The 12,260-nt window shown below is 37.4% G+C and overlaps 1 protein-coding gene across 2 annotated transcripts; it reads right to left on the bottom strand.

The window, feature by feature from the left end:
• Nucleotides 1-2,450: 2,450 nt before the first annotated feature.
• LOC136238656 (uncharacterized) lies at nucleotides 2,451-10,311 on the bottom strand. Of its 2 annotated transcripts, XM_066029229.1 has the most exons (5): nucleotides 10,116-10,311; nucleotides 9,959-10,059; nucleotides 4,451-4,967; nucleotides 2,845-2,975; nucleotides 2,451-2,781 (listed from the first exon to the last, which is right to left on the bottom strand). In XM_066029229.1, exons 1-5 carry the CDS (start codon nucleotides 10,294-10,296, stop codon nucleotides 2,584-2,586), a joined length of 1,128 nt encoding a protein of 375 aa, XP_065885301.1. In that variant the 5' UTR covers nucleotides 10,297-10,311; the 3' UTR covers nucleotides 2,451-2,583. The 2 variants fall into 2 exon arrangements, with proteins under 2 accessions (XP_065885301.1, XP_065885302.1); XM_066029230.1 differs by lacking the exons at nucleotides 9,959-10,059; nucleotides 10,116-10,311 and adding an exon at nucleotides 6,707-6,831.
• Between the last annotated feature and the right edge of the window lie 1,949 nt (nucleotides 10,312-12,260).

The following is a 12,260-nucleotide window of genomic DNA, read 5'->3' as shown; positions in this document are numbered from 1 at the left end:
ACTTCTCCTCAAAAACTGCCCGATAGCAACAACAACATTAAGTTAGTTACTTTAGCATAATTATTAGCATGCAATTCTAAGTTACAGACATTTCTCCAGTAGCATGTACCAGACTGCCCAGCTAAGAGAGGTTCCACTGTAATATCAAAATAATGCTGAAAATTTTAAGAACAGGGGTCATGTATTTATTGAACATGTTGTACATTTGATAGAGTTAATCAGCTATGTATTTTTAACCAGCAATATGTGTGTGAAGATGTCGACTGATAACGTACCGGATCTGCAAAAGGGATCTTAAAACCTATCCAATTGTATGTACCAGACATCTTATAACTTGACTCATGAACAAGTTACCAGCTTGAAATGTTGGTTATAATATATATCCCAGGGTGTATATACGAGACATGTTTCAGACTCCCTGTATTCACAGGCTTTAAGCCTTCTCACAGGTCCTTAGTGGGATAGCATTCACAGAATAAAACAGTGCTGATGTTGGTATATTTTTAGTAGAGCTATAGCTACTTATATATAGCGTGTGATGGCTTTCAAAATCAGATTTCTGTATAATTACTGTTTTATGAACACAGTTAGCTGTGCTACACTGAATTAAGAGATGCAATGGTGTATCTGTTTCTCCTTATAGAAATGGTGGATATATGCATTAATTATATAAGCCAAAAGAGGTTCCACAAAATCCCTGTTATTCCTATTCTACAACTGTAGTGCTATAATATAACTTTAAGTACTACACATTTTTAAAATTCCATTTAAAATTCTATTTGATGGGCTATAATATAAAACTGATTTTGTCACAAATTATACAGTAACTAAAATAGCCTACTCAGCTGTATGTACATGTGTCATTAATGGATATTTGGAAAAGAGGATTTATAATTAATGCAACAGCTTTTCATAATTAACAGGTGATGGAGTGAGGCTCAGCTAGGTATGTGTATCCACACCTCCACCTGTGAGATTATAGCTACAGCCTCTTAGGCCTGAAATGTATTAGTCCTGCCTCATGTGGGAGGATATGCCCATACTGGCTCATACATAGCACCTGAGCATGCATGGCATAGTGTTTTAGTGGATATGCAGTAACCAGAGGCTTTGCTTTTAGCTTTGCGTGTGTGTACTGTTTGTGATGTGAACATTCAGTTGTCTATCCTATATATATATATGTATGGGTTTGTGGCATTATTAGGGAGGCTATACACTGTTAAAATGAAGAGTAACCACAACTCTCAAGGAGTTCCCAGTGTAGGAAGGATTTAACACCCCTGGAGAGTAACCATTATACTCTAAAGGAGTAACTGGGGAGTAACACATGCTCTGAAGGTGGTGTCACTTACTCTTCAGAGTAAAGGTTATTCTCTTCAGAGTGTTGGCTACTCTCCATGGGGTGTTAAATCCTCCCTACACTGGGAACTCTCAGAGTGGTGGTTACTCTTTATTTTTAACAGTGTACCATACCACTTAGACCACACACCAATTAAATTTGTTCTATATACTTATAGAAAACTACATGAGTCTCACAGATAACACAATGATCATGATTTGTTATATGCAGTAGGCTTGTTTCAGGATAGTTTGCCTTTGTAGACACAAGGAACCTGAATGGTGCTCCTCTGGGTGTCATGTAACGTCTGTTGTGCATCACTTTAATGATAAATGGCTGAAACCTTAATTTGTGGAGCCATTTAAGTGTGCACATTTGTGGTGTAAAGGTCTGAGAAGGAAATGATCACAAACACTTCACAGTATCTAAAGTTGGTAATGTGTCTGTATCAATACAGTAGTTTGTTGTTTAATATGCATACGAGACTCACTAACAAGCTACAAGATGACTCCATACACAGTCAGCAAATAATACAGCATGGTGAAATTACATCAGTCACTTCATTAAAACATCATTACAAAACAATAGTCTATTTTTAGTACATAATAGCATGTGATGACTTTCAAAATCAGATTTCTGTATTTTATCTGTTTAAACATCCAATTAGCTGCTATAATTACAGAGGTACAATGGTGCATGCATCATGATTCTATTTCTCCTAATACACAGAGAAATGGTTTGTAAGAAATTAAAACCATAATGTGTTTTCTTTAATGTATGGATACATTGATATTTATACATTATATAAGCCAAAATAGGTTCCACATGCACAATCCAACTGTAACGCTATAACATCTCTTAATTTCAAGTATATACATTTGAATAATTAATGGATAAGCTTATTATTTATTCCAGTCTTTGCAACACTAAAACTGTGTCAGAGTCTATCAGTACCCCACATAACCCCTGCATCTGCCACAATAGAAGCCTGACCAGGGGTTATAAAAAGGATATTGAATTCGTCAAATGTTGCATATCATCGTATTATATAGTGTTATGACAAAAAATGTCATTATCTCAATATTGTGTGCTAAATTTGGTGCTGGCAATATTATGCAATCTCTGTAAGATAATTTGAAAGTATAGCATCTGATGCATATATAATAGTATATTATACAGAGTAAGATCAGAAATTGGTGCATAAAATTACATCTATTATGTTGTTAACTAGTAATATACAAAAGTTACTGTACACTATAGTTAGTACTATTGGTACTTTCTGTGGTACTTCCTGTAGTCACACGGGGAGACCCGTGTACAAAGACAAGCTCATGGTTTGAATCTGTCCATAAATGAACCGGCAGCATTTGTGGAATAATTTGTGTTGTCATGGGTAATGCAAATTTCCAGTAGAAGTAGTGAGCATCATCTTTTCGGAATGGCTACATGTATGTATATAACAAAATCAATAAAATTTTCTATTACCATCATGTATTCTTACATACCTCACAATCCACTTTCCCATCATCATGCCATCTAAGATATTGGTCAGAATATGCAGAGCTCTTCAACACCAATAAATTAGCATCAGGGCTACCATCTGTGTTTTCTAAGTATTCTGAGACCATAAAGCGGCCTGAAAAATAATGATCATAAAAGTCTTGCACTGCCACATGCAAGCATATCAAGATCACAAAATAACTTCGATGTATTAAGTAGTAGCTGCTGGAAATTTATAGAGATCAATATTATAGGCCACAGTGTATATGAGCAATTTTAGAAGTTCCATAATAATTACACTGCATATTTATTACCAGTAACCATGCATATTAAATTTTATAGTCTAGCACCAATAAGTCATATAATTGTTCACTTTTGATAAAAAAGTGCCAAAGTTCTTATGGGGTTTGTATAACATGTGTACTAAGTGTTATTAGAAGGGGAGGCATTCCTTTGGAACCCTATTTTTTAATCTTGTCAATAAAACTGGCATAGAAAACAATCATTATAAGTTCTAGTTAGGCCAGTGCAAAGCCTGCAGCTGCAACATGATGACCCACTAAAAAGCTACGAGCATATAAAATGTTTTCCAGCCCGGCAGTAAGTAAATAAAATGATGGAAATGCTATTTTCAAGGGGCCGGGTTTAATTAAAGTTTTACATTTTCCAATGCATACAGATCTATAGTATCATGTACATGCAAGAAGCATACTGATGTGTATCACTGTTTTACTGAAGGTGTATAACAAAAGTTACTGAAATTTTATGAAGAAGGTTACAGGTGGACTGAACCCCTCAGTGTACATAAATCAAGCAACTATCCTTTCAATTTTAATTAGTATTGCAGAGACACAACTTAATTGTGTGATATAATTGGCACTGACATTCCAATGAATTTATGTCCACTGTAACCAATTTAATTTTATCCAATAACTTTTGCTGTACACCTTCAATAAAGAAGTGATACACACCACAATGACCCTTGTACAGTGGAACCTTGATGAACCCCTATGTGTCTCAGGCAATGATAAAAATGTTCAGATAAGTCCATAGCTACATTGATCATACAGAGATCTGTTGAAATACTCTAATAGAACATACACCTGTAGTCAAAAATACCCTAATAGACAGATAAACAGGCAATATAAATAGACAATCTAATAGACATGATATACTATTCAGAACTTTGTGCAATGGGAAATGCAATTAACTACTCCTTGAAAATATCTGCAGTTATTTTGTTAAAAAATCAAGCCCGTTTCATAGCCTTAGCCATTATCAAGTCATGTTATGCTTGTCTGAAGGCATCAGGCAGGCAGGCATGTACATGCAGTTAGTCAGTTAGTAGAAATTAAATTCCATTGATGAATAAAAACTTTTAGCAATCTATATTGGAAGCGTTTAGGGCTGTAGTTACTGAAGGCATTTTTGGGCTTGGTTATACCTAACCAATACTGCCAAGGCATGGCATGTGAAGCTGGTATTTAGTGATATTCATTTACCCAAAACCTCCATTACCCCTATTATACAGTACAACCGTGCTGGATGATAAATCCTGCAATGGTGGCATATGAGACCACACGAGAGTTAACACATCGAGAAGTTGCTTACTTTCCTTTTCTTCAGGGTACTCTCCATTAAGATCAATAGTGTAATTGTTGCCAATTTTAACAACCCTGATTAAGCCACCTGATGGATCTTGCTCTACACTATTCTCAAGTAGTAAGAGGTTCATCTTCTTATATAGATTGAAGGTCTGATTAGATGACAGATTCATAGAGTCACTACTGTTAATCATCTCAAGCACTTGTAGATATGGATAAATTAGTATCACTGTGAAGTCTCCACCACCACTGTAATACAAGGCAACTTCTCCATGATACGTAAACTTGTTTGCATTATCAGATTGAGATGGAGTTGTTGGTGATTCTGTTGTTCCAGTAGTTGTTGGTAGTTCTGTTGTGGTTGCCGTAGTTGTTGGTGGTTCTGTTGTTCCCATACTCTTATTTACATCATTTACTAGGTCCTTAGTTTTAGTAGGACCCTTCTGAGCACCAGGAAAATCTGCGTTCACAGCAGTCGCAGCTGATGGGGCTGCAGTCACTTGTAGTACAAGTAAACAATTTACCTGAAAATAAACCAACAAACTAGTGTATCACATATATAAAAAATCAATTATTTAAAGAATTGTCAGTTGTTATTGCCATGTCAGCTATAGCTATAGATCGAGGGGTAGCCAACGTCTTGGGACTCTCGTACACCTCTATCTGAGAAATCCAATTAGAAATCCATTAAATATTTAGAAATTCCAAATGCCGCTCTATACAACGTTTCAAATTGACAGTGCAAAGTACGCCTGTGTCTCATCTGAAGTTCCCAGCTACTCTCTCATGTGTCCTTTGCAAAAACTCGAGGTAAAACGCCACCGTAAAAATCGAAAATAGAATTATATTGTATTAACAAATATATTTTAAATACAGAGAAATACTTAAATATTAGGACTCTCATACACCATGTTCGGTTTTTGCGTGGGCGCTGGCTACCCCTCCCTATATAGATGCTATCTAGCACGAAATTTTTGTATAGCTATGCAAAAAAATTTAGATATGGAAATTTTCGTTGATTATACCTAAGCCATGCATGGTCGCTTACATACGCTAAAATTAAGTTTTATACGCCAAAACTATTATAGCCGTACGCGAGGTATTTAACAAAACGACATGTGATGATAATACCATAGATATACCAATCCCAGGTTAGTATCCTTATCCGCAATTACGTCACAACGCGAAAATAACGCAAAAATGGCGAAAAGTGTGGGGGCCAAGTGGGATACTTTGTATGGAAGGGATAACATTTCGAGATGTTCCACGTGAAGAAAACATGAGAAAACTCTGGTGAGACTTATTAACTATCTTACTAAGTTATTAACTATCTTACTAAGTAGGGGCACGCATTTTCGTACTTCTCGAGTAGTCCTACGGTCTGCTTTTGGTTGGCTCTCTGTACAAAAGGCCCCCACACTTTTCGCCATTTTTGCGTTGCGACGTAATTGCGGATAAGGCTCATACCTATAGCTAATGCCCGCTATCAAGAACCACATTGACTCCAAAATAACAATAACGCGGAATGTTGGTGAGTAGCAAAAACCACACTGACCGGCTGGAACTCGCTGAACTAGCTGCGGGAACTAGTTGCATTAATTGCTCACTGCATGGGTTTAGCTGGGTTGGACCTCCTCTGTTATAGCGGTAACCTGTCAGTAACTGCTAAACATCTACAATGTTTGTACCTTGACACAGTCGAATGTCAAATGCCCCACAGTAGGGCAAACCTATTGTGTCATATCCCCACTATTGGCTCCAGTTGCAACACGGAGATTTGACACTAGCATGCATTGAAAGCTACAACAAAAAATACTTGGGTGCTTAGTGAACGATCGTCAAATACCCCATAGTGGGGCAGCAGTTTCGTGTCAATCTCCCTGTAAAGCCACAGTTACACTCGAGGGGAGAAGGGGGGAGGCAATACATTGATAGGTGCATTAGTGTGGGTGGGGAAAAAAGTCGTTATATTTTACGCGAGACTAGCTAACTAGTTATAGCTAACAGCATTTATAATTTGTGATTATTTGGGCTTAATCAGCTTTGTTGTCTGCCCTTTTCCCCCAAATAATAATAATAATAATAATAGTATACACAAAATATATAAACTATAAAGACCAAGGCTATATAGCGCTATACACCAGCGGTAGCTATAAGCACGTTATAAGTAGTAGGCAGTATATAGTAGCTAACAAGTAACAATAGAAGTAGTATATAGCAGCAGCTAACAAGCACGTAGCTATTGTAGCCGGCGCCAACTTACAAGTACAAATCTACAATTTCTAGTCTTCATTTCGGCTCCTATACGTATTCCAAGTACACCTTTACCTATATGTATAGCTAAATCTAAGGCTAGGTCCCTCCAGTCGCTATTTATATACCGCCAAAATTTTGACATCAAAAATTTTACGAATCCATTAAAAAAAAGTTGATGAATTTAATTCGTCAAATGTTTATAAGTTTAAAAGTACAGGTCTTGTCTACAATTTCTTGATTTTAGTCAACATTTTATTCGTAAAATCTGCTGAAGTGTGAATTCGTCAAACTTTTTCTTAAGTCAAATTTTAAATTTCCTTGCGTAGCTATAACATCCAGTGCATATGCAAGGTTTTCATGCATCGGGTGACGCGGCACGCCGAGGTATTGACGTTTGCATCTCTGTTCGAAGCGTTAAAGCGTAGAGTAGTGCGTAATAGTTTGCCAAGGCTCTTACGGTCACGCCCCCACGCGGACATTACGCGATTCGATCACCGCTATACTTTTACAGCAGATTAAATTTCCTTTTAAAAATTTCGTGGCGCATACCCGTATGCGCACACGAGAATGAAGATGTTTTGTTTCATGGAGCAAGTTATTGACGTCGAGGACTAAGATTTCCATTCTGTAAAGATAGTTCCGTGGAGGCGGATTGCATTTACAACTGTGTGTATTAACGCAGCGCATGCGTGACGCGATTTTTAAACGGAAATGCAATCTGCTGTAGATACGTGAAAAATCAGACACTTGATAAAAAATTGAAATACCGTGTTTTTCAGGTTTCTGGCGAAAATCAAAGTATTAATGTGATCAAACACGTGATCTGTAATTCGAACCGCTTGCAAGGCATTTAAAGTGAATATTCGCACCTTTTGCCGATCATTGTACACATTCAAGTATTGCTAGTATGCTGCAAGTTATGCAAGCCTTGCTAGTTCTAAGCACGGATAACGTGTTTGATTACGTTAATGCTTTGATTTTCGCCAGAAACCTGAAAAACACGGTAGTCTGGCCGCCTACCATTGGTCGGTTTTCACGTGAGTCCCATTTGCCGGTATACAACCATAGATTACAGGGGCGGATCCAGAGTTTGGAAAGAGGGGGGGCACCTTGCTGAAAAGTTGAAGAGCAAAAAAAAAAAAAAAAAAAGGTCACAGCAATAATAGCTAGTTATCCTTTACCAAATATATTATATCACGTATGGTATGAATAAAATCCTATTCATAGTTCATAAGTAAGCTGCACTGCCTCATGAACATTGTGACTGCTTTATTAGAGTAATTGACTGTTCTATTAGAGTATCTCGATCTTGTATACAATTTCTTGGAGGGGGGGGGGGGGCATTTGCCCCAAATGCCCCATCCTGGATCCATGCACCATTGGTAGGCATTCCAGCCCGATCTTAAAATTTTGGAAAAATGGACTATTTATATGCTCAATAGATAGAGTATTGATTGCCGATCTCAGAAATATATAGTTTGTTGGGTTGGAATTAACTACTTTGGCATGCACAGTGATTTAAAACTGAAAAAAGGTACATTTTTTCTCCAGGGCTTCCCATACATTTTAAAGGGAAAAATGGCACAATTGAATCAGGAAGCCATCTAGCAATCTGAACTGTCTTGAAACTGCAGTTGCTTCTAGCTACAAGTTTGTACATGCAATGAGAGTAACTTCAGACGTTATCGGATCTCAGTGATCTTTGTATGCTTTGTGGTGAGCAAATATGTTTCACCTACTGCACACTTCTCAATACAATGGTGTATATCCATAGGTAAGTGGCTATCTCAAGTAAGTAAAAACATCAAGTTAACAACTTATAAAGGTAAACAACTAAAGTGGAGGTGCCACAATGATGCAACAATACCTAAGGTGGAGTTGTGGTTTCAGTTACGGCATTGTTATGCTGACTTTGAAGTGGTTTGCATTATTGAGCTGATGACACAGCCATCAGAAAATTGCTCTGGAGCTGAAAATCGCTAACCCGATCGAAGTAACTACAAACTTTAAAGTAAGCACCAGTGACTACCTTCCACCCGATAGTATGTTTTTTAAAGTTTTAAATTATTCTACATACATTACAAGGCTTGAAAAGATTACAAAACAACACAAAACTTACTTATATGTAAAGCGCATGACAAAACCAAGATTTTCATGATGATTAGCGTGTGGACAAACCCCATAGCGAATTTTATCCTCATTGGAGCTCGGACTACAGAGCAATCCCAAGTTAAACGCGAGTTGCTGTTTTGTGCCAGGGTTCTATTGGGGAATGTACGGAGAAATTTTTTATTAAAAAATCTCGGATACTGGAATGCCTACCATTGGATTATGTATTAGGTAATCTATGGTTAACTGACAACCGACGTGCAATCCACTGTAGCTACCTAAGTGACCACTCCAGGAAAGGAAAAGTAACTCACCGGCCCGTATATATGGTCTCGGCAGTGTACTTTTCAATTGTAATGCAGGGGAGTATATGTAAAGCCTGATAGCTATATACATTACGCAATGTACATACTACACATGTAATTCTTTTTTTTTTTTTCTGTTTTGTTGGAGCTATACTAGTCCAATGGTTAAGCATAGAAACTAAAATACTGATGCAACTGTGTAAAGGATCTTTATGCATACTCGAATTTGAATTCCACTATACTTTATGCAAGTGGTCACGGTGTGAAGTGTTTGCGAGGAAAAAACATTTAAGATAGCTATGTTGCATTGGTATAGCTAGGTATAACACTTAACACAAAAGGGGACAGATCATGAAAGTTGAACTCTCCAGCATAGCTGAGGACATAAGACAAAAACATACTGAAGGCTGGTTGGGGATCGGAACCTTGTCACATGCATGCACCATTTCAAATAAAAGTGCCCGGAAAACTGGGACACTGAAGGGTGAAGACAATTATGTTGCAAGTCTTCTGCATTATAGGTGGTGTAACTGTAGATACAAAGCTACAGAGCTGGGACAGGTATGTAATTCCTTACTCACAGCAGTTCCATATGGTGTGGATCATGTTAGTAACAGTTCTCACTATAGTAACTCAGTTCTGATAATGGAAATACCACGCAACCCCAAACAGAAACCAATGACATAACCATCATCATCATTAATATTATAATATTTAAGCATGGAGTCCACTCAGCTTATGCTGATTTTCAGTGGAGCCCTGAAAACAACTTACGGAAATATACACCAAAACACCATACAGAAATATACAAAAACTACACAATACAGCAACTAATATACACTTACAACCACTGGGTCTGGGATTTTTCTATATACATTATTCAATGTTTCAGTTACACGTTTCTGATCCCCTGTATTCACAGGCTTTAGCCTTCTCACTGAGGTCCCTAGTGGGATAGCATTTAATAAATAATATTTTTAAAAACAACAACAATATACTTACTATTAAAATCAAGACACACGGTAGTGTGTCGTGCGGCCCAAGAAGCCGGCGCGTAACACCCTTGAGTATATTGACAGGAAGAAAGAAAACGCAATTTTCGCACCTCCGTAGCTCTGTGCTTCCTTGATGAAACAAGACGATTTTTACTGTGCACATGCCCTCCAACTGCAGCACTCCACATTCCAAATTTGAGCGAGAAAGCTTCACGCGTTCCCGAGATATGCGACTTCAAAAATTGGCTCAGTTTCTTCGTGTTTTTTTTCTTCTTATTTTTCTTTCTCTTGTCGCACATTTACAAAAACTGCTATAAAACGCGAACGCCACATCCGATTGCCTTGAAATTTGGCACACAGAAGGGGATATAAAGGCGGTGGGGACTATTCTACGGAACGGAACGGAACGGAACGGAACGGAACGGAACGGAATGATGGACTAAACTGCGGAACGGAATGCTTTCTCAGATTGAAGCTTGCAGCTTACCATTGCTGTACAAATTATCAGTGGCACTTCCAGCAGGTAATCAAACGTACCCCAAGAAAGATAAAACGAATTTAAGGATCGATTGTGGGTTCTTGTTGGTTCTTGTTGGTTGTCATTAGTAACGAAGTACTAATTGTGGGAATAGCTGACTCAGTGATTTCATCTTCGGATATATCAAGTAGGGAACTTAATGCATGACTTTTTTACTAGTATGTGAGTTATTTTTACTTACTTGACTTTAGAATGTACAGTCTGAGGCCCAGCCTTTCTAATCGGCATAAATCAGTATGTGTATAGCTACACTACAAAGGAAACAAGTATGGTGACAAACTGAATCAACTCAGTCTAAGTAGAATCTAAAGGAACTTTGTGCAGTGTGTGAGGAGCAAACATTCAGATACCTCAAGGAGGCTATATTGTGTGAACATCAATGATTCAGTAAGAGAGTAGTGGACTATTGTCAGATATCTCAGCCTGAGTACTGAGTTGAATTCTGGATGGGGTCTATTTTACAGAATGGAGTGCTTTCTGAATCAACTTGCAGCTTGGCTAGCTGCTATCATTGCTGAAATTGCATTTTATCAGTGGAACCTCCAGGAAAATGGAATATGATAATTATAAAACATTAATTTAGTGATTGTTTAGGTAATCATAACTTTATTCAGTCTAATAAACAGAATATATGGTTGATTGAGTGAGGTATCACTTTCAGAATGTTCAGACGACCAGTGATGAGATGCATGGATTCATCGAATTTTTGTTGTGGTTGGAGACATTAAATATCCAAAAGCAAACTGACTGTATAATATTAATTCACTTTCTTCATATTTTCTCAATTTTGAGCCTGTATACAAATAATTGAATTTTCCTTGTCAATAGAAATCCTAGCATAAGATGGGAGAGAAACTTATCTTTGTTTACCTATACTGTACAACCAAGAGTTCGTAATACTGATTTGTATGGGGGAGAGTGTCTAACTCTCAGTATGGCCTGTACAAACACCCTGTGTAAAGTTCACCTTTCATCAAATCAACACCTTTACTGGGGGGTAGAAAACTGTTGATTAGAGTTGCTGAAGAAGGTAAAGCCTTTGTTCTGAAATAAGGCCGAGGTGTTACTTTAAGCAGGGTGTTTGGTGAATGCATTCAAGTTAGACACTCCCCACCTTATTACGAACTCTTGGTACAACTTCAAAGGAAATGAAGAAAGCATACAGATGAATCAATAAAATCACTACAGTAAGGTGAATTACAGACTAGTGAGATCTTGGTTAATTAATGACAGTGGTTGGAGATTAAGTGTGGTAGCTTGTTGCTCTTGAATATGTTGCAAAGTGGAAGTACAAATCAAAATGGGATATCAATTTCATTATGAAAAATTTGTATACATAAATAATCTAGCATTACTATTTCATTTGTCCTCCACTTAAACATGCTACAACAGTACTAGTGTCAGTAAATTGGCAGTGAGTCTACCTTGAAATCTCAACTCTAGAGTAGATCCAACACAGGACAGCCCGCACTGTAACAAATACATGTGATCCCATTGTAATTTCATGGACCAGCTGGACTGGGAATCACTTGAAAATAGACGAACAAATTTAACCTGTTTTGTTTGAAGTGAAGCATGTGAAACGTTACACTTAAGAAATCCTAGGATTCTTAG

Source organism: Dysidea avara, chromosome 11 (genome assembly GCF_963678975.1).
Source record: "Dysidea avara chromosome 11, odDysAvar1.4, whole genome shotgun sequence".
Lineage (NCBI taxonomy): Eukaryota > Metazoa > Porifera > Demospongiae > Dictyoceratida > Dysideidae > Dysidea > Dysidea avara.
The sequence above is the reverse complement of the archived record's forward strand: the minus strand, read 5'-3'. Positions and strand labels throughout refer to the sequence as shown.

What these genes read in the sequence shown, in the direction of transcription:
- LOC136238656 (XM_066029229.1), bottom strand. Translation starts at nt 10,296, where the DNA reads ATGTGGAGTGCTGCAGTTGGAGGGCATGTGCACAGTAAAAATCGTCTT. An exon ending in AAATCCCAGACCCAGTGGTT is followed by an intron (nt 4,968 to 9,958) that starts GTAAGTGTATAT and finishes GTTTATTTTCAG; the next exon opens with GTAAATTGTTTACTTGTACT. An exon ending in ATGGGAAAGTGGATTGTGAG is followed by an intron (nt 2,782 to 2,844) that starts GTATGTAAGAAT and finishes ACATACATGTAG; the next exon opens with CCATTCCGAAAAGATGATGC.